The sequence below is a fragment of the Pantherophis guttatus genome, chromosome 1 (assembly GCF_059756535.1).
Source record: "Pantherophis guttatus breed Tessera chromosome 1, ASM5975653v1, whole genome shotgun sequence".
In the NCBI taxonomy this organism is placed as follows: Eukaryota; Metazoa; Chordata; class Lepidosauria; order Squamata; family Colubridae; genus Pantherophis; species Pantherophis guttatus.
Window position 1 is genome coordinate 173,560,922 of NC_142063.1, and position 22,782 is coordinate 173,583,703.

Consider the following 22,782-nt stretch of genomic DNA (forward strand, 5'->3'; position numbering starts at 1 on the left):
TTATTTCACTGCTTTCAGAATGCTTTCAGAATGCTGTTTATTATTGGAGTTCTTTATCCTGAGTCTGAGGAGGTTACAAAACTATTAAAGAATTCCAGTGTTGCGAAATGCAATTTCTCTGGGAAATAAATCAAGGGCAGAAGATTACATTAGAAATACGAGAAATCCTTCCATTTGTGGTAGTGTTTTTCCTCCAGTTTCCTCCTTTTAGAAAAGTCATTTCCAATATCTTGCTGCTCAGATGTATTGGACAACAACTCCTATATATTTCACAAACCCATACTTCCTAACCAGTTTTGCAAATGGAAAAGTTCATTGAAAAGGATGCTACTAACATTTATATGTTTTGCAGCCCAATTCAGATGCCTCACTGATCCCTGGGCTTGCCAGTAATTCTGGAGAAATGTGCACATTTTTAATTCTTTCAAAATAAATATGCTTTTTGCTGCGTACGGAGCTGAAATGGTTCCTACTGAAATAATTAAGAATTCAATGCCAAAGTCAGATCTGGTCTTTAAATATATATAAATGGATAGCCATTATCCACCCTGATGTGTGTGTCTGTGTGTATCTGTGTGTATTGTACATACATACAGACACACACACACACACACACAGCCCCAATAATTGATTTGGGAGAACTTCATAAAATGTTTTGGAAAAGTGCTATTATATAAATTAGGGTTACGTTTGCTTCAAAAATGATTTGGAATTACTGTTTTATACCTCACTCAAGTGCAAATACAATGCCTATTCATTAAAACACAGTTGCCTTTTTTCAGTATACCATTCAGTATACCCCAAAAAGATGTGGTTACTACTATAAATACTTTTAAAGATGCACTTCTTTAAGAACTTGATTTATTAAGATTAATTTATATTTTCTTCAGGTGTCATGAAAGTCCAAGAAAAGATATGCATGCTTGAATGAATAGCAGTGAGGTATTGTCCTTGGGGTTGAGAGAAGTATGGAACACTTCTTCTGAGTCACTGTCAAAGCCTGCAACAGTCATATAATAAATGTTAATGTGTAATATACACAAAGATTAATAATTGAATTCTATTATTTTAAAATGTTAAATATTCAGTCTCGGCTTTTCAGCAATGTTTCAGAGTTGCAGTACAGTGATTTTGTATGAAACAGTTGTAGGTATAAACATTCTATCATAATCCTGTGTTTTTCAAGAATAGTTTTATGATACTAGAATTTTTTAAAAATGTATTTAAAAAGCAGTCCCCTCATTCCCCAATTTGTGTGAAAAGTTGATTGGTATATCCATTTCAGTTGTACCATGATTTGGCCAGAATCAGACAAAAGGAATAATGTCATTAAATGGATATAGGACTTTGAATTTTAAATACAGCACATAAATGCATTCACACATACACACATGTATGTATATTCATACATATGTGTATATTCATATTTGTTATATTCCAGAATCTTATCTCAACTTCATTGCATGATAAAGTTTTCTAAGGTGAAGTTGGATTTATTTTAAATCTAATAATTGTTACAAATATAACAAAATACAGCTAGGTTTATCAATCTAAGATTATTAATAGTGCACTGAGAGAGTAAAACAATAATAAAGTAAACAGATCTCTAATTAGTTTTTCTAGTTGCATGTAGCCATATTTTTATGACTTTGCCATGCCACATTATGCTATAAACTACTTTTATAAATGCTTTCTGTAAACTGTTCTAAAATCCAATGCAACAACTACAGATTTACTTTCAGCCTCGAAGATGGAAATCCATGGACAGGAAGATACGAGCCTTTTCGCAGCTACACCCTTGAGCACCAAGGAAGAAGAGAAAGGAAGTAAACCCAGTGAGCACCCCGTCCAAGATGCCTTAGTTCCACAGCCAGCAAAAACAGAGACTATAGAAATGAGAGAACCACAGCTCACAGGAGAAGAGATGGCATTCCCATCTCGGTTGGGAGAAACTTTGGATGCAACTCTGCAAAAGAAAGAAGAGAAGGCTTCCACACCTCAAGAGCAAAGAGTTTTGTCAACAGAGTTGCATAAGAAAAGTACACTAGATGAAAAGGCCACAGAGACCCAGAAACTTGCAACAGAAGCATCACCCTTGGAATCTAAAGATGATCAGATGACTATTACAAAAAATGACTTTACTTCTCCTGCAAGCATTGGTTCTTCTTTGCCCTCAGAACCTATAGTGGACATAGGCACAGTAACAAGTGCCTTTTTTCCTGAAACCTTACCAGGTGTTCCACATACGTCTGTACCAGAAGAGAGTAGCAAAACAACACAAAAGTCTGCTATTACAGAGATTACCAAAGACCTTTCAAAAGATCAAACAATGAACAAAGAGCACATAAAAATACAGGAAGAAGATTTTGCAGTGGTGGCTACAAGTGCCTCACAAGCCAATGTAGAACAAACTCCAAGTCAAATTCCCCTTTGGGAAGAAGAGAAAGATATGACTGAGGATGAAAGTGATGAAGAGAGGTACGCCATGTCCAGTAGACAGAGGCTCAAAGAATTGGATGATCAATCTTTTGCTGTGTGTGACCAAAAACCAACCGTTCTGGATAAAGAAGTTATGGGAAAAGACATTGACCCTAAAGAAGCATATGATGCACCCAAAGCAGAAGATTTGGGGATACCTGGGGAATCAACAACATGGAATATTAAAGAAGATGACAAAACACATGGTGCTGAGGTCATGGCAGACCGATTCAGTAAAGATTTTTTTCCTGAAAAATATGAAGAGCATTTGGATACCGCTGCATTACATGAAACAATAGAGAAAGCCCCATCTGAAACACATAAAGAACCCCAGGAAGACAAACGTTCTGAAAAAGAAGGGAAAGGTAAAGTGTTTCCTGTTACAGATTCAGATCCCCACCAGATGAGGATAGAAGAAGATAAATCAGGTATGTCTACATATTTTGAAACTTCCACTCTTAAAGATGAAGTTATCAAGAGTGATAAAGTACAGCAAGGCAATGATTACTATGAACTGAGTGATTCAAAAGACCAGATTTATGATATTTACCATAAAAATTCCCTTGTATCTAAAAAGGAGACTGATGACTATCAGCCAGAAGCACACCAACAGCCCAGTCCACCTGCTCATCAAATTGGATACAGTACCCTTGCCCAGAGTTTCCCAGAAGATGATGCTAAGGAACCTAGCTCTCCTCCAGAAAGAATGTATACTATTGATCCAAATGTGTATGGAGATAAGAGAGAACTCCACAATAAAAATAAAGATGACTTAACTCTCAGCAGGAGCCTAGGGCTTGGTGGAAGATCCGCTATAGAACAGAGAAGTATGTCAATTAATCTCCCAATGTCCTGCTTAGATTCTATAGCACTGGGATTTAACTTTGGACGTGCTCATGATCTTTCACCTTTAGGTTCAGATATTTTAGATACGGGTAGTGGAGATGAAGGTGATGATTACTTGCCCGCCACCACCCCAGGAATAGAAAAAGCTCCCCCCTTCCCAACAGAAAGTAGGGAAGAAGAAGAAGAAGCAGAAGCAGCAGAAGAAGAAGTAGAAGAAGAAGCAGAAGAAGAGAGGATAGAAGAGTCCAAATTTAAAGAGTCAGGAGAGATTCAGGTGGAGCCTTTATATGAATCGCCTTTCCTAGCTAAAGATTATTACAAAAATGGAACAGTAATGGCTCCTGACTTACCTGAAATGTTAGATTTAGCTGGCACAAGGTCAAGAGTAGCATCTGTGAGTGCAGATACAGAGGTAGCACAATGGAAATCTGTTCCTTCAGAGGTGGTTGTTGAGGACAGCTCTGCAGTTCAGCAGTTTATGACTGATGAAAATCACATGACTCTAAAAGCTGACAGTCAAATAGAAGATTTAGGCTACTGTGTTTTCAACAAATACACAGTACCATTACCGTCTCCAGTTCAGGACAGTGAGAATTTGGCAGGAGAAAGCTCCTCTTATGAGGAGAAAATGAGGAGAGGTGTAGTTACAGATCTCTCATTGATAGAAGTAAAGTTGGCAGCAGCTGAGAGATCCTGTGAAGAAAAAGAGGTCTCTGAGGACTCCACAGTTTGGGGCCAGGACTTTGAACAAGAGAGAAAAGCTATTGATAAATTAGATACTGTGTTAGAAAAAAGTGAGGAACAAGCTGATGCTAAAGAAGTATCTTTTCCTGAAGATACTGAACATGAAATAAAGCTTGGTTCAGAGCTAGTAGATGTTAATGATAAAACTCTAGTTGAGCCAGAAAAAAATTCTTCATTAATTAAGAAAGAGGAAAATGCTATTCATGTTGCTGCAAATATAGATAAGGCAGAATTGTCCTGCAAACCAGACTATGATGCTATAAAACATGATATGGATTCTGCTGCTCGGCAAGTGGAACAGGAGTATCAGAGTAAATTAGGAGGTCATATCACGGAATTAGTTTCAGAGCAGGATAAAGAAGATCCAGAGAAGATCCTCTTTACATTACATCAAGAACCTGATCTATGTGCAAAATTAGAAACTGATCATATGAAAGATACAACTAAACTGTCTGAAATTGAAATTAAGGAAAAAGGCCCTAAGCCTGATCTGGTGCACCAAGAAGCAGTAGATAAAGAAGAATCGTATGAATCAAGTGGAGATAATGGTCAAGTGCAAGAGGGATTGTCTGGAGAAATTTCAAAGCCACATGAGGACAAAATACAACGAGAAAGCCCATCTTTGCCAGAGGAAGAACAGGCAGCACATTTTCCATCAGGACAATCTGCTACAGAAAAAAGTATATCGAAAGTTATTCAAGAAGAAACAACAGAAACTCAAATGGAGAGCATAATAGAGCATAAAGTAGATCAGGTAGATAATGTGGCGATAACTGGCACTGAGAATGTTGAAAAGTTACCCCATGATTTAAAATATGAGAAAGAAAAAGAAAAAGTGGAAGAAGAACAAAAGGAAGAGATTAAGCAAATAGAAGAACAAAAGGGAGAGATTAAGCAAATAGAAGAACAAGAGGAAGAAGAAAAACAAACAAAAGAGGAAATCAAGCACAGGGAAGAACATGAAAAAGAGATTAAAAATGTAGAACAACATGAAGACATTAAACCTGTGAAACAAGATGAAGTAGAGATTAAGAAAGATGAATATGAAGAAAAGATTAAGCAAAAAGAAGAGGAAGAGATCAAGCAAGCAGAAGGACCAGAGGAGGAAAAAGATCAAGAAGAGGAAACCAGTAAGCAAACGAGTAAAGAAGAGGACTTGGAGAGACCCAGTGAAGAAGTATGTAAAGCTATCCCTGTGGAGATACCTGAGCTTAAAGGAGTAATAGAATCTGTTGTTACAGTTGAGGATGATTTCATTACAATTGTACAGACAACCATTGATGAAGGAGAAGCCAATTCCCACAGTGTTCGCTTTGCTGAAACTGCACAGGCTGAAACAGGCGGAGAAGCTTTCTGTACTGAAAAGCTGGATATGGAGGCAGAGATTATTGCTCATGTTGAAGCAGACTCAGAAGAAAAGTCTTCGGAACCTCCTGGATCAGCTGAACAGGAAGAAATCCCAGGAACTGATTACAAGACAGAAATATATGACGATTATAAAGATGAAACAACGATTGATGACTCCGTCCTGGATACCGACAGCATATGGGTGGATACACAAGGTGTGCCTTATGCTTTTTCATTCATTCATTCATTTTGCTTTTGATATACTATATTAACAATTAAAAATAATTAATGATAGTGCAGTCATGAATGTTATTAAAATAATACAAGCATGAATCAACCAAATTGTTTAAAAGATTATATCCCAGCAAAGTGCAAATAACTAATCCTGTTTTTGTTATAATTTACTCTGATCCTGCAGATGATGATAGGAGCATCATGACAGAACAGTTAGACACTGTTCCTAAAGAGGAGAAATCAGAGAGAGAATTGCGGAGACCATCTCTTGATAAACATAAAAAAGAAAAGCCTTTAAAAACTGGGAGAGGCAGGATTTCTACTCCTGAAAGAAAAATAGCTAAAAAGGAACCTAGCACAGTCTCCAGAGATGAAGTGAGAAGGAAAAAAGGTTTATATAATACTTGCTCTTTTTCCTTTTATGCTGTACTGTGGGTTGCTCATCTGTATACTTTTTCATTAAGGACATACATTTGTGCTAACAGTATGACATACGGTCCATACTACTTCCATCGCTTCACTTTTATGCTGGTGGTAACAGCAAATAAACGTACCAATAGAAATTCATCTTCTAAGATTCATTAATATTGTCAGCATGATATTATCTACCTTAATAATATTGGTGCTGAGTATCCACGTAGCAGTATTTCTACCTCATTAATTGTCACGGCTTCCACGTGAGTACTCTCAATTCTAATCTTTACTAAAAAAAAGAGAGAAAGAGTTGTCAGTAGGTATCCAGAAGACTTCATTTAATTTGAATCAAGGTAAATGTCCAACTCTCTGAATCAAACCGTATTAGTCAAACCACAGCTAGGTTGGGAGCCTTCAAAACTGAATGTCTCACAAGGATCTCCTTGTACTTAATGTACATCGGTGCTCCTTTCTTTCCATAGCTTCATACATTGCCCGGCATTGAGGCTATCTGAGATGTTCAGACAAGGGAATGGATCAGAATGACACAGGGGTACAGATTGGAATAGAAAGAATTTGCTTTCCCACCCTATTAAAATAATATATGCATTTTCAATAAAATTGTGTAATTTTGGAAAGGATGTGTATTGATAGGATGACAGAATTGCTGAAAGCAGTAATATCTTAAATATAGATCATGTGGGCATTGGTAACTCAAGTCAGAGTTAAATGGCTAAATTGGCACCAGCAGCCAATATGTTGATTTGTTGAAATATATTTCTACTTACAATTTTTTTATTTCTGATTGTATGCTCTTGTTTTCTTGTCTATAGCTGTGTATAAGAAAGCTGAACTTTCTAAAAAAGCTGAAGTTCAGGCTCACTCTCCCTCCAGGAAAATCATTTTAAAACCTGCTATCAAACATACTAGACCAACTCATCACTCCTGTGTTAAGCGGAAGCAGACAGGTGACTGTGCTGTCTTGAATTTATGCAATGTGGCTGGCAAACATAGACATTACTATTCTCATTATTATTATTTGTAATCTCATTGCTCTATTGGCTGCTCTAATTTTGATTTCAATTTTTTTCCTCTCTAAGAGTTTTTCAGCTCTCATGAATGATACTGCTTTTTTTTGTATCATACTCTTTTCATTTATTATTATTCGGAGGCCATGATCATGAATGCTTACCATGCTTGGACTTCCCAAGTTCTGTAGCTGTTTATTGTTGATAATAGTGTTGTATAAATCTCTCTATTTTGCTTTGTTTTGTTTTTCATTTTTGCTCTGTTCTGGTGGGAAAGTGCAAATGGCTTTGAACCATGTTTTACATTTTTCCTTTATTCTTTTACTGTTTTTCTTCTCATGCATAATAATAATTGCGACATTATTCCACTTTGTATTTATATTGTGTACCATAACTGTCAAATTGATGGCTGATTTGTTTGCTAAAATTGTTATGTATTAAAGCACGGAATCTGAGCTATTTTTGAACAGAAAACTTTCCTGAATATGAATATTTGCTTACAGTGAAAAACGTAGAAAATACAGGAAAAGAAAATGAGGGACTACTTGCAGCTAATTATACATCTATAGTAATTTAGGAGATATAAGCTTTTGGAGTTGAAGAGATTAATATAAATAATTCACAAGGAACAACATTTGTGCAAATACTTTTCAGGACAGATTTGCACACTTGTCAATAATTGTACTTGGTTGACCATGCAAAAATTGATTGAAATATGCATCTTATAATTACATATTTGGTTATGTATGCTTTTTATTGCAATCAAAGGAGAGATAACTAAATACTACCCTTGATTTCTTTATTTTATATACAGAATTACAATGCACATGAGATAATGTTACTAATTCCAGGAAAATATTTTTCCTGACAATTCCAAAATATTTCTCGTTTAGTGTGTCTGTGGATATAAGGTTATAAAACCGGAGTGCCAATCCATAATTTATAGATGAAAAGAATCTTGTTAACTGGTTATATTCATGCATCTCCAATCTAATGCTAAATAATAATTCATTCCCCATTTCCTTTATTGACAAAAAGCTATATTTTATAAAATTACAGTACAAATTTGTCCTTACTGGACCTTCTGTACAACTCAACCATATATTATCAACTATTGTATTGCAGAACTTTTTGTGACTAATGCATATTTCTCTTCATTGAAGAGGTTGATAGTACATTATATATAATTCAGATATGTAAATGACAATGTCTGGATTACAATAACTGTAGGCCTTGACTCTTGGGGTTTCATTTAGGTTGTATATTTTCTTAAAACTATTGGTAGTTTCTATCCTGAAATCATGATAGATTAAACAGGCAAACCTAAATATTTTTTAAAAATTGCATCTGCCTTCTTTCTTCAAACTTCCAAGAAGTTCTCTGTTATAGGGGTCCCCAACCTGTGGGGCGTGGCCTATTCTCAACTGGGCCATGTGAATGGTAGGCCGGTGCACTCACAACCCCACTCACAGCCCATCCCTCACACAAATTAAGCTGTGCACACGCCTGTATGCCCGCCTGCCCCTTGCACAAAACCTTCTCCCATGCCTTCTCACCAACCTGGAAAGGTTGGGGAATGCTGCTCTATAAGAAGCATCCTGGCTCCCTATGTAAAAACAAAAGAAGACTCCTTTTTCTTTAAAAGACTTTTGCATTGTCTTGTGGTCTTTAAAGAAGATGGTAGTGGGCAATGAATGCCTTTTTTTCCTACTTTGGTGTAAGGTACATAGGTTTCTGTATCCAAAAGTAGGAATAAATACCAGTTAAATTTCCTGTGAGGACAGCATTGAGCAAAATGTAGCATAGCACTGACAACAGAAATGCCTGTCCTTCACACATTTGTGGCAGAAGTAATTCTGCAACAGCACTTCCAATTTCATCCACACTTGGGATTGCAATCTTGGTTGTTGAGCAAAGTGGTCATTAGCAACAAGCCCATGTGACTGTGTCATTCAAAGACTCCCAGTTGCAGACATTAAGCAATTTCCCAGGTCAGTGTGAAGTAGAAGTCCTCTTGGCAGGCAGCCCTTTTGCTCCCAAAAGTTTTTGCAGCTCACGGAAGGACTTTAGCTCTACTCCCTGTACAGAGAATTCCTTTGTGAGGCTGCAGGAACAGAAATGAAATCTTCAGGATATCATGATGTTCAGAATTTCAGCACCATTCCTGCAGCCCAGATGAGAATTTCAGCTTTTCTCTGTCCCCTCTGCTTGCAACCTTCCCTGCCTCCTTTCCAAATTCACTTTCTGGGGAAACTGACATGGAATTTTGCAAATGGTAATAACATGATTGTGGGAAACTTTTATTTCATATAGCTTTAGAGGCTATAAAGTCCCTTTTCCCAGCTGTTGTAACTTTGAATGGTCATTAAACAACTGTAAATCCTTGTAAATCAGGGATTAGTTGTACCTTATATAAAGATCAGATAATAGTTTCTGAATCAGAACATTTTAGCATAATGAGAGATAGACTTTTGCGTACTCACTAAAGTGAAAAGCTCCTAAGAGTATACCGATGTTACATGACCACTCTTGTTTCTATATGACTGAAGCCAATCTTGTTTTTTGCATTAGGAAAGCCTCAGTTCCCAAAGAATTGTGAGAGACTAATAGAAGACTTAGTTTTAAAATTCCTTCTGTTGCATCACTTATTGATCAGAATAGAGAATTTACTTCTCAGAATGGAAAATCAGAAATAGAGTAATTAATTACTTAATTTCAATTAAATAATATTTTTTATTCCAAGCAAAACTCAATAAATAAGAATGATGATAAGCAAATGATGGATATGATTGAATATGACACAAACTCATTCTCTATAATTTTCATGACACTAATTGTCTACTGAGCAGCACTATCAGCTGCAGAAGAACATTGCTTTCTTGATTTTTTATGCCCCATCATAGAGAATTGTTTGTGGTGCTCATTAGCTACTTAAGGTATCTTTGAGGCAGTTTTTGAAAAACACTAAACCATATCCTCTACACTAATATTCCAAATTAAACTCAGAGTTTACATTGAAACAAAATTGAGATATCTATCTTTCTGCATACATTTGCTCTCAGTGTAAAGGTTGCCAAAAATTAAGGGGTTTGTTTGTTTGTTTGTTTTACTTTCTGGGAGAAGCAGGCAAATTTTTTTGAATTACAGAGTTTCAAGAATATTGGCCAGATAGCAAATCCATTTAAAGTTACATCAGTGTTGATCATCTCAATGTCTGTGCACTTTTTCAAAATGCTAGAGGGATAGAACAAATTTACTTTTAAATAAGCAAGTAGGGGGAAATGACAACATTATTTTCTTGTATATCTTTTATATCGCTCTTTAAAATTTCTTATTTCTTGTAATACTGTAGCTGAACTCAGGAAAACGGTTCAGATCCTGGCATGTTCCGACTAAAGTTGAGTTAGCCATAGTTCCAACACAATAGGAGATCTCTTCCTCTAGCTTATGCTCACAAAGGATTTCCCATAAGGTGGAAAAACTGTAAGGAGACCAGGGGTTGGGGTTCAGGGAAACTAGAAGAATCTGCTACTGATCAATACTTTTGTTTTCTTTCATGGAAGATTGACGTTTGTGAATTAGGTCAGACTTGAGTGTATTATTAAAGCAAGGCTTGATATGGTATTTATTTTCAAATAGCCAAGTTTCAAATTGTGTATCTTCAAATTTATTTTAAAGACTGAACTGATTTGCAAATCCGAAACCCTTCAAAATATTCTCAGTTTTATATGAAATGTGTCCCATATTTGCCAGTTCTATTAATTACATACTCAAAAGCTCCCTATGGAGGTTTTATTTCTGTAGCTGCAATTTCAGGCATTATAAGCTGGAAATCTTTCCCATTGAATCAACGGATCTTCTTTCTAGCAGAGTAAACTATATATATGAAACTATATATATACATACATACATATACATATACATATACATATACATATACATATAGAGATAGAGATATGCATATGCATATACATACATGCATACATACATACATACATACATACATACATACATACATATATATATGAGAAGTGTAATGGTAAAACTTAGATGCAGTACTTATTTCTTTTTATCCTTTTTTATATACACAAAAAAGGGCATTTGAAGAAACCACATTGACTTTAATCAACCATTGTAATACAGTAATATAAATGCTATCATCTGAACCTTATCTAAATTTGTACTGCAGTTTTTGGTTGGTTGAAAAAGTAAGGCTGTGTTTCCTTTGTGACATCACAACATCCATATCATAGGACAAACAGAAGTATCAGCTTAGGCTCTGAACTGGGACAAACATGTATTAGGTTTGTCTTCCTCATCTTAAATTTCATGGTGTGTGTCCCAGAATTAAACATGTTTCTTGCATGATTAAACTGTTAATCGAACTCCAAGGGACAGGGTGAAGTCATGATCCAGGTTTATTGTTCAGATGGAAGAATTATTATGCTTTCAGGTAAGTCATCAGTAAAGGCATTTTCCCATTATTTAATAGCTGTGGATCACTGATATATGATTCAATCAGATGTATCTATTATGTGGAAGAGTGGGTGGGTAGATGGGTAGATGGGACCAGTAGTAAACTGAGAAAATATTATGCAAACAGCTTGTAATTAATATATCCTGCAAATACTGACAGCTACACTATTTTATTTTATTTTTCTTTTAATATATTTACCAATACTTTTTAAATGTTACTTAAGGATTTAATTTGATAATAATGTAGCCAAACTGATAATAGATACTTCCTTGCAAACCATGGAATGTTTGGCCAAACTGGACCTTGGAAATAATTCCATGTGTAAGGAACTCCATCAGATCTCTAAGAAACGTATGTTGCAAACCATGCTATCTGCTGCAGTTGTGTTCTTTGAATTTGACTGCAAGCAATGAACTGGTGATGATTAATACAATAGGATATGTTAAGCTAGGCACAGGTATTCAGATTGCACATAAGATGATTAAAGGGGTGAGAAAAGGATGCATACATGCTGCTCCTCTGTATCATCTTGACTCTCTTCCCAACCTTCCATTGATGATGATGAAGATCTCAGGACTATTATGTTTGACTCACCTGAACACCATGGAAAACATACATGGAGCCAGAAATTATAGAAGCATTTTCCATGCTTCCCCAGCTCAGAGTAAGAAGTTTGGAAACTGTTCAGTGAGGGATGTTACACTCACGTCTTGCATGTTGACTCATGCCCACATTGTCCTTTTCAACTACAGAGGAGTAGACTGAATATACATGCAGGGATTTTCTTATATGTACAAATTCTACATTCCGTGCTGCTAACCAAAAGAATGGAATATAACAGTTGGGCTATGTATTTATTCACTGTTTCTTTAACTACGGTTTTTTTAATGTTTGTAAATTGGTTTATGGGCAAACCATTTAAATAACAGATAACACAATGGAAATAAAAGCCATCATTTCAGTGTCCTATTCTTTTATTTTAATAGAAATAAAGTCTTGCCCTCCTTTGTAATATTATTCCAAGAAGATGCAGTACATACACATAGGAAGTGGTTTTAAGTCATGATCAAATATTACTGGTGCTGATATGTTTAAAAAGGTGATGGCCAATGATTTCAGATTATTGCTAATTGTTTGAATATAATGTTGTTAATACCACATCATTCAAACCTCATAATTTTCTTTGCAATCTCTGATGGTAACATTTTTAGAGAACATTATGAAGTGTTATTCTTTAATTTTCCAGTTGCAATTTATTTTTTAATTAGCAAAAGTTGGGCCAGTAATTAGTTCATTATAAATATTGCATGGCAATTTAAACTGAAAATGTTAAAGGTTAATTTGAAGTTATGATTTTCAAATGTTAACCCTTTTCCCCTTATTTTCTAATAGCTGCTGGTGGTGAAATAAACCAGACGCCTGGGGTGTTTAAGCAAGCAAAGGAAAAACTTTCGGTGGGTGAATTTGCCTTTATGTGTTTTATATGTCTGCGTATTTTGAATATTTGGTGGTTTTATTACCATAAATAACTTTAAAAACCATTTGACAATTTTAAACAAATAGTTTCTTTTTTACTCACTTTGAAATTAATCATAGGATCTTAAAATATTCTAATTGCTGTACTGTGTAAAATTACATATTGACAGAAATATATTAAGTTTTCTATTTTATGTTCTAGTCAATCAGATGCAATTCTGAGAACTTCATGGCACTACTTTCAATCTATCAGTCTGATTCATTCTTGTAAGAGAAAATATTAGAATCTATATCTCATCTGCTTTCTGTATGTTTAAAAGCCAATGGCAGCTGCTCTGCCTGAAAAAAAAAAGGGGGGGGGAATCCAAAGTTCAGCCAATACACTGAAGCTGGGACTGAATGCTAATCAGCTAGATAAGCAAATTGACACCAGCACACTCTGGTCAGGGCCCCTGAATTACAAGGCAGCTGAAAGTCTGGCTGCATGGACTCTCAAGGCATTAAGCAAAATCTAGACGAAAATATAATAAAACTAGTGCTGTCATAGCCTCAAGATGCAAAGAAAACCTGTTTTCATTAGCATAAAATAGAAAAATCAGCACAATGAACCACCACCAGCAGAACAGAACAATATCTTTATCACCCATTGTTAACCATTACAAAGGAAGGAATCATTGCACAAATATGTTTGACTGCACTTTACCAGATGTGATAGGTACCATTCATAGTACTTTGCTTTCCATGTTTATCCTTTGTTCAAGATCACAAATTCAGTTGACTGGTGACTTACAACTGGGAGGTTCTATGAAGTGCCATCTTTTCTTTTTGCTTCCTTTCTCCCCTTTCCTGCGAAGAGAAAGATGGGAGGAGCAGAATGTTTCTCTTAAACCATACTTGTTCTAACAGGAAATGCAGGATGAAAAAGGATGTGGCCAAAGTTGAAATGCTTTCCAATTCTTTATATTTATTTCCTCAGACATATAATCTGTTTTAGTCTATAGGGAAGAAATATCCCCTCTGATTTAAATATACCTGTTATGAGTTTTGCAGCTGGAATCATACAACCGGATGAAGCGACTAAGTCCATCTTAGTGCAGAAATTGAAATCAAATAATAAGATATGATAAAACATAACCAAGGAAAGGGAGCCTATCAAATCCAAATCACCAGACCTTCTATCTGAGACCATTTAGATCATTCTACAAACAAAGCGCGGCCTTGTACAAATTGCATGTGGCCCTCAGAGCCTCATGAGAAGGCTGCACATGATTTGAACAAAGCTGACACAATTTGGACAAGGCTGCACATCCTGCCTCATGAAGAGCCAGGCTGGGCACATTTCCTCAGCAGTGGGAGGAAGAAGATGGCAAAGAGCATCTGGGAGTGGTAGAGTCAGTGGAGCTAAGGGCAGCCAAAGGGACACAGATGATGTGGGGCGGGGGGGGGCGAGATGAAGGGAATTGAAGCACCCCTGCAGTTAAGTGAGTTGGCTACCCAAATTTTGATCCCATGGCTGTAGAGGCATTGCAATGGCCATAACTTTGGGGACTGGGCATAATTACCATTTGTCTAGCTGCTTCAGAATAAACCAGATTGAGAAGAAAACTATAAAGAAAGGTAGAAAGAGATGGCTTCTCCCATACCCCAGTTGTTATAAAAATTATATACCTCACATACTCATTTGCATGGGATGTGCAGATAATTGAATAAACATATGGCTGTCCTCAGTAGTGGGTTCCACTTACCTTCGCTACCGGTTCGGAACTGTGAGCTCAGCGCACAGCACTTCTGCGAATGCACAGAACCTTCTGCAGATGCGCAGAGCATCCATGATGACGTCCGGGCAAGTGGATAGAGCCTCCTGCCGCCACCACTACTGGTTCTCCCGAACCGGAGTGAACCTGTAGAAACCCACCACTGGCTGTCCTGTTCCCTTTTATCTAATATGCACATGTACATTTGCCTGTTTGTATTTAATACCTTTGCTCAGCCACTGAAAGTATCTTTTTCCTTTTTATCCAGCAGCCACAGCTTTCCAGAATTCGATAGTGAAAGAATAGTAATTTGCATATGTAAATTTTAAAAAAATCATCTTACACTTCTGTTCAATTCCTGTCACTACTTGAAGTGATAATTTCAAGTAGCAAGCTTGCCCCCTGATTACCTTATCTGCTCTGAGCACAAGTATCTTAAGATGGCAGAGAGTCGATTAAGTAAAGGAGGTTATCTCTTTAATGATGTCTGTTTTAATAATTTTTTTATTGTTTTATTTTAATAATTATACACTGTGCAGAATCACTTTGTGTGAGATGGGCAGCTGTATAAATTTAATAAATAAAAAAATATCTCTCTCTAAAATAAAGCTGTCACTTGATGGTTACAATTCTTGGTCTGTGGCTGGGAGACTTGAGTTCAATGAACTTCATAGCATTTTTCTGAGAAAAATATTTATTGGATTAAACAGTTTCATAAACAATTTCTCAAACCTTATATCAGGGGTATCAAACTTGATTTCATTGAGAGCCGCATCAGAGTTGTGTTTGACTTCGGGGATGGGGGGCATGGCTAGGGTGGGCATGGTCAGCTTGATGTCACTCATGTCAGGAGCGGCCTGAGCGCTCTGCTAGCAAAAACAGGCTCCCAAGCTTCGTTTTCAGCTGCAATGGCGTCCTGCAACCCTCTGCCAGTGAAAATGGAGCTCAGGGAGCTCCGTTTTTGCTGGCAGAGGCACTACGGGCCAGTCCTTCACTGTTTCCAGGATAGCCCTGCGGGCCTGATCTAAGCTCCCCGCAGGCGAAATCTGCTCCCTGGGCCTTGAGTTTGACACCCCTGCCTTATATGCTCACTTGTTGCTTATAAACCCCAACATAATAATACTAATTGTGCCCATCAAATCCCATCCCTCTGTTCTGTTTTTCAATACTTACTCTGTTTTTTGGCTTTATAGACTAACATAGCTATTCTTTTGGAAGTTATTCACATTGCATGTTTTTGGTGCAATTTATTTTCTTTAAATGTAATTCTAACCTAGTCCTTATATCTGTATGAATTTACAAAGGCCACATATATGAGTTTGATTTACTTTGATTTGTATATTTAAAACTGAAATGAAGAATAGCATATGGAATGCACCTGAGTGTGACTTCAGGTGAAAGGTTTCTGAAAGGAAATTCATAATAAATTTTTTATTTAAAAAAAAAGACAAACAGTGCCTTCTGTATTTTGTTTTGCAATAGGAAAAGAATCAGCAAAAATGTTAATGATATCATAAGGTTTCCATAATTCGCTTTGTTAAAATTAGTTATGTGTGAAGACTTCGTAAGGCAAGGACTATGTTCTCTCCAGCTTTAACAAGATATAGCGGTTTGTCTGTGACTGCTGCAGTTAATAATGTGTAATGCATAATGTTTTAATAGCAGTTTCAAAGCAATATTGTCTACTAATATCCTAAACTTGAACTTAAAGTGCTTATTGACTTATTTTTCTGAGATCTAAAAAAACCTGTATCTTACAATAACATTATAAATAATATGAATATAGGCTGTATTTACCTAGAATGGAGTCAGTGCAAGTCTAGCCTCAGCCTGGTAACCGAAGGAATCCTAACTTGGATATCAATACTCTTTGGTGAATACTATAACTGAAATTCCAGTCTTAAAACCTGGAAAGATGCTAACAGTAAAAGTAGAAAAATAGAATGTTAGCATGGGCCAGTGATAGTGTAAATTAGCTTCAGAAAAAACCATGTCAACTTTTGAAAAATAGCCATTATATCATTCTTCTTCTTATGATTTGAACAATGAAATCACTTTAATGTATGCTTACTTTAATGTAATAACAATAATACAATACAATAATTATTTTTAAGGTTCTGATTTGAAATCTGTTTTCCATATTCCATACATTTTCTGTTTGTCTCATTGTTCATCTTCCTATTACATTCTTCTTTTTGTTTTCCTATAATTAGACTTCTTCTTTGTCAAAGATTCCTGCCTCAAAGGTTAGAGCAAAGTCATTGCTTCCTCCAAGACCCAACTCTGCTTGTTCACTAATCACCACTAAAAAAGTTGTTTTGCGCAGTAAAGACAATTATATTGCGTGGCCCTCTTCAGCGGGCCCAAGAGACTATTCAAAAACAGCTCAGGTAAGGCAGTTGAGGTAGAACAAGAATAAATTCCCACATCTTTATTTTTTTTCCCTTCACTATCAAATATGGATATCTCACCTTGATATCCTTTTTCCCAAATAAAAAAGAAATGCAGTATATAAGTTAGAAATATAATCAAATTGGTTCATAATATCAAAAGTTCCAATGGGTCACTTCTCGTGGTTAGCTTATAAAGTCTATAAAAGGGAATTAATCTAGTCATTCCTCATCACAGATCACAAGTGATGAGAAAATTGATGAGAGAAAGTGGTGATGATCTATTCCCATAACTGTTTTTGAAAAACAGTACGAGAGAAGGTAAACAGGAAGAAATGCAAAGGCTGATTTACAGATTCTGGCAGACAAAGCCAATTTCAGAATCCAAAGAAGTGCCAAGGGTAGAACTGTGTGAGATAGAGCTGAGTTGTGATGTCATAGGATGTCAGAATCTGGGATTTGTTGCCTTGATAATAACTAGTATTAAAACTTAATTTACAGATGATAAAAATAAATTTGTTCAAAAAGCTTAATGTATTATTTAATTCTATTCAATGTCTACAAATTTCATAAGATGCACATACTAGTAGTTGTCGTTTTATGAACATTCATTCGGCAAACCATTCAAAACTATGATAGCGCTGAGTGAAGGGACATACAATCCCTGCCTGAATTTACAACCATTGTAGCACCCCATGATCATGTGATCAAAATTCAAGTTCTTGGCAACTTTCCCACCCTTGGGAACACTGCAACTGCCCTCTCCCCCAACATGGGCTGGAGACCTCAGCTGCCTAGGCCCATTGGGATGCAGAAACCTGATGCTCACTGGAAGACTCAGGAGTGGGGGAAAAGGCAGAGGCCTGCACACTCCTGAGCCTAGCTGCTTAAGGCTTCTTGGAATGCGGGAGGAGGTAGGAGGCCTGCATGATGTTGAGCCTGCCAGCATGCAGATTTCTGCATGCCAGCAGGTCATTTAATGACCTGGGCGGTTGCTTAATGACCACAATGGGAAGAGCTGGGATTGTGGTTGCTGAGCAAGGCAGCCACATGGGTATCTTCCTTAACAACCACAACGACTTAAGACCAACATTCTGGACTTAATTTTGATCATAAGTCAAGGACTACTTGTAGTAGGTTTGGGCCATTTGCTGCAATAGAAGAGCCCTTGCTTAAGAACTTTGGCTTTTACAAGTAATTTTTGTATGTTGAGAAGTCACTCTGCCCGTTTCCAAGTACCAAGTGAATGGTGGTTCTATTTAGCTTCAGATTGTATGTCTGTGTATGGATCTATGAATGTATGTTCACAGCAGAGACGCAATTTTTTTTTACTTTAAATGCAAATAAAATAAGGCTATTCTGATGCAGTCATAGCCAAATTAAGTCAACTTTCTGACCTCAACCTTGGAGTCTACCCTTTTTCCTCAACAGCTTCTGTACTATTGTACTGTACTACTGTAGTGTTGCTTTCCCTTTAATGCAGTAGTTCTCAACCTGTGGGTCGCGACCCCTTTGGGGGTCGATTGACCCTTTCACAGGGGTCACCTAAGACCATCAGAAAACACATATTTTCAGTGGTTTTAGGAATAATTTTATGGTTGGGGGTCACCACAACATGAGGAACTGTATTAAAGGGTCGCGGCATTAGGAAGGTTGAGAACCACTGCTTTAATGGTTTAAATGCAAAGCTGGAGCTGAATATACCAGTACATGTTTAAAACAAAAATGCTTCCTATTTTTTTTGTATTAGGATGGAATAACCAAGAGTCCTGAAAAGCGCTCCTCTTTACCAAGACCTTCTTCCATTTTACCCGCCCGAAGAGGTATCTCAGCAGACAGAGAACGAGATGAAAATTCTTTCTCCCTGAACAGCACCATCTCATCCGTACGACGAACTACAAGTATGTCTCTTGCCCTATAATTCAGAGTTAAAGTTGGAAGCACAAGCTCAGGGTTCTCTAATCTATTTTGACTTAGTGGGCATTTTTGAAATTTTGAAAGCATTTTATAAATAATCTTACAACAATTATGCTACAATGAGCCCAGACAGTCTCAAAAATCCCCATTTATCAGAAGGCAAACTAGTACAATTCTAGAGCACTATTCCCTGTAACCTTATAAGATGCAATCTTAGCTTTTGGTTTAGACTAGTGGTGGGTTGCTACCGGTTCACCCCGGATTGGGTGAACCGGTAGCAGTGGCGGCAGGAGGCTCCGCCCACTCACCCGGATGCTTCTGTGCACGCACAGAAGTGGTGCGTGCACGCGTGCGCCCATGAGTGAATCGGTAGCGACCGGTTTTGAAACCCACCCCACCTAGAGTCTATGCAGGACCCAGAAATGTTTCTGGAAATAAAAAAAATTGCATTAAAGTGACACTTTTTTTGCAATATGCTAATCTCCCATTTAATTTTTTTAAACTAAAAGAATCCGATGAGATGAGATGAGACAAGACAAGATGAAATACAGAGTCTGTCTGGTTTCAAAAAAAATGTTTCTGGATGCATTGGTGGCCACACTGCCATGTTGAAGAAATACGTTTTAGACCAGAGATGATATCTAAATTAGATAGCAACCAGTTTCTGCTCAGCTGTGTTTCTATTGTAAGAGGAATGTATACTACCAGAGAAGAAGATCTGATAAAAAAATTCTAGGTATATTATAAAGTATGGGTTCTGTGTAATTGGATACTTTTTAAAAAGCTAGGAAAATTCTGTGTTTAGGAAAAGAGAAAAGTTTAGCAGAAAAAAGGTAATCCCTGGACACATCCTAAGTTTCTATTTGTATAGTTTATATCAGTTCCTTGAAATATTTGATAGCAGAATTTTAAAATATATGGAAAAGAATGCCTTGCATTTTGTAATATATAATGTTTTTGATTTAAGGGAAAAAATTTCCAATTTATGAAGAGATTCTAAATTTTAAGCATAATCTTAATTTAGAGGTACAGGCAGGGCTATTGAATCTGGGCTGCAAAAATCCAGATATCCACTAATCATGAGTGTATCTTTTCCTATCATCAAATGACAGCCAGGTATTTGCAACCCAGAACTGGTAGTCATAGGGAGAGATGAAGCTAGAAGTAGGGAGCACATGGAGATACTGTTGAAGATTGAAATCTGCATTAAGCCTTAACTCTAACTCTCTTTTTCATTGATTTCTCCTTGGGGATCATTAAGCTATGAAAGATATAATTGCAAATATCCAATATTATTGATTTTTAACTTGCTTTAAATCCCAGCTGGTTTGTACTTCATGATAATCTTGTCATTTAGTATAATATTGTTCAATTTTAAGTCTCACCCTGATCCTCATAAAGTTTTAGCAAAGACTGAATATTTTTGTGATCAGGTTCTTTTATGAACAATTAGATGCCAGTTCTCTCTAGGAAATGGTATTAATATCATAGAACAAACAAAATTCTGTTATCAATACAGGATCAGAGCCTATTCGAAGCCGAACAGGAAAAAGTGGTACATCAACTCCAACTACTCCAGGATCAACTGCCATCACTCCTGGAACCCCACCTAGTTATTCCTCTCGAACCCCAGGAACACCTGGGACCCCTAGTTATTCCAGAACCCCACATACACCGGGTACTCCCACATCTGCAATTCTGGTACCCACTGAGAAAAAAGTTGCTATCATACGCACACCTCCGAAATCTCCAGCAACCCCTAAACAACTTCGTCTGATTAATCAACCTCTACCAGATCTCAAGAATGTCAGGTCCAAAGTTGGGTCAACAGACAACATCAAGTATCAGCCTAAAGGGGGGCAGGTAAGGCTTTCATTTAAGTACATTTAAAAACAGGATTAGGGTAGAGAGAGTTGAGAAGAACAGGCAGTATTGACTTGTAGCTACCAAAGACATTCTTCATTAATTACTGTACACTTCTAATTCTATTCTAGTAATAATTGACACCTAATTACTCACACTTCTTGTTCCATTCGTTTAGCATTTTTCCTAGCAGTATATTTGAATGTATAAGGTGTTAGTATTCTTTATTAGAAGAAAAGAAGCCAATTACTTCTGATAAAGTAGAAAGAAAATCTGCAGAATGGAAACTTCTAGAGGGTGAAGTTAACCACTTAAATGTTTTTGTTTTATAATCTGACTTTATGATGATAAAGGGATAGCTTTGTGAAATACTTTGGTATAATTTGCCTAAGATGCAAATTGTGCTTTATTTCTTGTGAAATTTTATTTTATTTTATTTTGTGGAATTGCTTTCAAATGAGGGCTACCAGATTGGAGCTGCAAATATCTGGACATTCCATAAATCGTAAAAATAGCAGAATGTGTATACATTAAGATCTCACTATTATTTATATTGAACGATCAAGTGTGCCTCGTTCATCAAAAATAATTCCATATTATGATGCCTGTTTTATTCAGCCTCTCAGAAAAATGTCATGCAGCTTCATATTGCTATAATATCTTCTATCTACCTGTTTGGGATGCTTTCATGCAATAATCCCTGCCTACTTCACAGAAGGATTAAGAAACTAAAAGAAGTATCTACTACTAGGAGAGTTCTGCTACAGTATCTGTAGAAGAATAGCTGCAGCAAACCTCCCAATACCCCAACTGGCTCAGTTTGAGAGTTGCATGTATACATTGCCTTCTTCCTGATCGGGTTACTTTCCTCAATTTCTGCTGGGAATGGAAAGCATAGTCGGTTAAAGAGCATTAAACACTCATGTGATGCCTTGAGATCAGCATCATGCCTCAAAAGCTCTTGGGTCAGACTTTTAGCTTTTTCAGAGTTTTCTTACTTTCTGATTCTCCAGGTTCTAACTAGTTGATTTTATTGGTTTACAAATACAAACATCATTTGCTCTCTTATCTCAGATCTGTTCTTGAGCATTGAGATGAGAAATGAAGGTTCTTCACTAATTGTGGGGAGTGTGTGGCATTGATCTATATTTTAACATGTAGTAAATTTCTCTGTGAACTACAACGCAAACGTAGCCAAGCTTCATATAATTGGATTTTTCTATATGGCAAAACTAAGCTTGTCCTTGTTACTCTTCTTTCTCTGTCCAGTTATGTATTGGACCCTTAACATGTCTCTCAGTTGCTTTTACCCTTTCCCTTTCAGCCTTTATATCTCATAATCCAATGTAATATATATTTAAATCAAGTCTAAATTCTTTCAAGGTATCATTATGTTTTTAATTTTTCAGAATTAAAATCAGTATATTTGTATTTTTGCAAGTTTAATAGAACAGAAAGTCAATTAATCTCTCCCTTCATGCCTTCAAGCTGGCATATAGCTAAGTATCACAATTTCTTACCTAAGTTTCCATTGATTGACAAATATCTTTTCCTCCTATCCACAAGGATAGAATAAAATAGTATGCCACAGCAGATGATCCACAATTATTTTGGTAGAAAATGTGGATAGCATACCATTGCTTAGATGATAAAGTATAAATCTGGATAGAAAAGTCCTCATTGGGTACCATAAAGCAGTTACAGTGGCATCTGCTCTTAAACATTTCTCTGAATGACTGTGGCCATAGCAACATGTTACTAAGGTGAGTGGGAGAGGAAGGAAGAAAGAAAATCAATTTTGAGCAATATTTAGA

General features: G+C 36.6%; 1 protein-coding gene and 1 long non-coding RNA gene across 44 annotated transcripts in view; one reads left to right on the forward strand and one right to left on the reverse strand.

Moving 5' to 3' along the window:
- MAP2 (microtubule associated protein 2) overlaps window positions 1-22,782 on the forward strand; it is a 259,617-nt gene that overhangs the window by 210,283 nt on the left and 26,552 nt on the right. For 17 of the 43 annotated variants that reach the window (XM_034431988.3, XM_087882152.1, XM_060688144.2 and 14 more), the window contains 7 exons: window positions 1,731-5,630; window positions 5,834-6,040; window positions 6,897-7,031; window positions 12,961-13,022; window positions 17,012-17,188; window positions 18,939-19,089; window positions 20,625-20,968. In XM_034431988.3, the coding sequence (XP_034287879.2) occupies window positions 1,731-5,630; window positions 5,834-6,040; window positions 6,897-7,031; window positions 12,961-13,022; window positions 17,012-17,188; window positions 18,939-19,089; window positions 20,625-20,968 (4,976 nt within the window). The remainder of the gene's footprint in view (window positions 1-1,730; window positions 5,631-5,833; window positions 6,041-6,896; window positions 7,032-12,960; window positions 13,023-17,011; window positions 17,189-18,938; window positions 19,090-20,624; window positions 20,969-22,782) is intronic. The other 26 variants (XM_087882156.1, XM_087882158.1, XM_034432030.3 and 23 more) reach the window with 5 other exon arrangements.
- On the reverse strand, window positions 13,666-18,599 carry LOC117674269 (uncharacterized). The gene is made up of 3 exons (XR_004593788.2): window positions 17,270-18,599; window positions 16,596-16,716; window positions 13,666-13,890 (listed from the first exon to the last, which is right to left on the reverse strand). It is a non-coding gene; the product is annotated as an uncharacterized LOC117674269 (long non-coding RNA).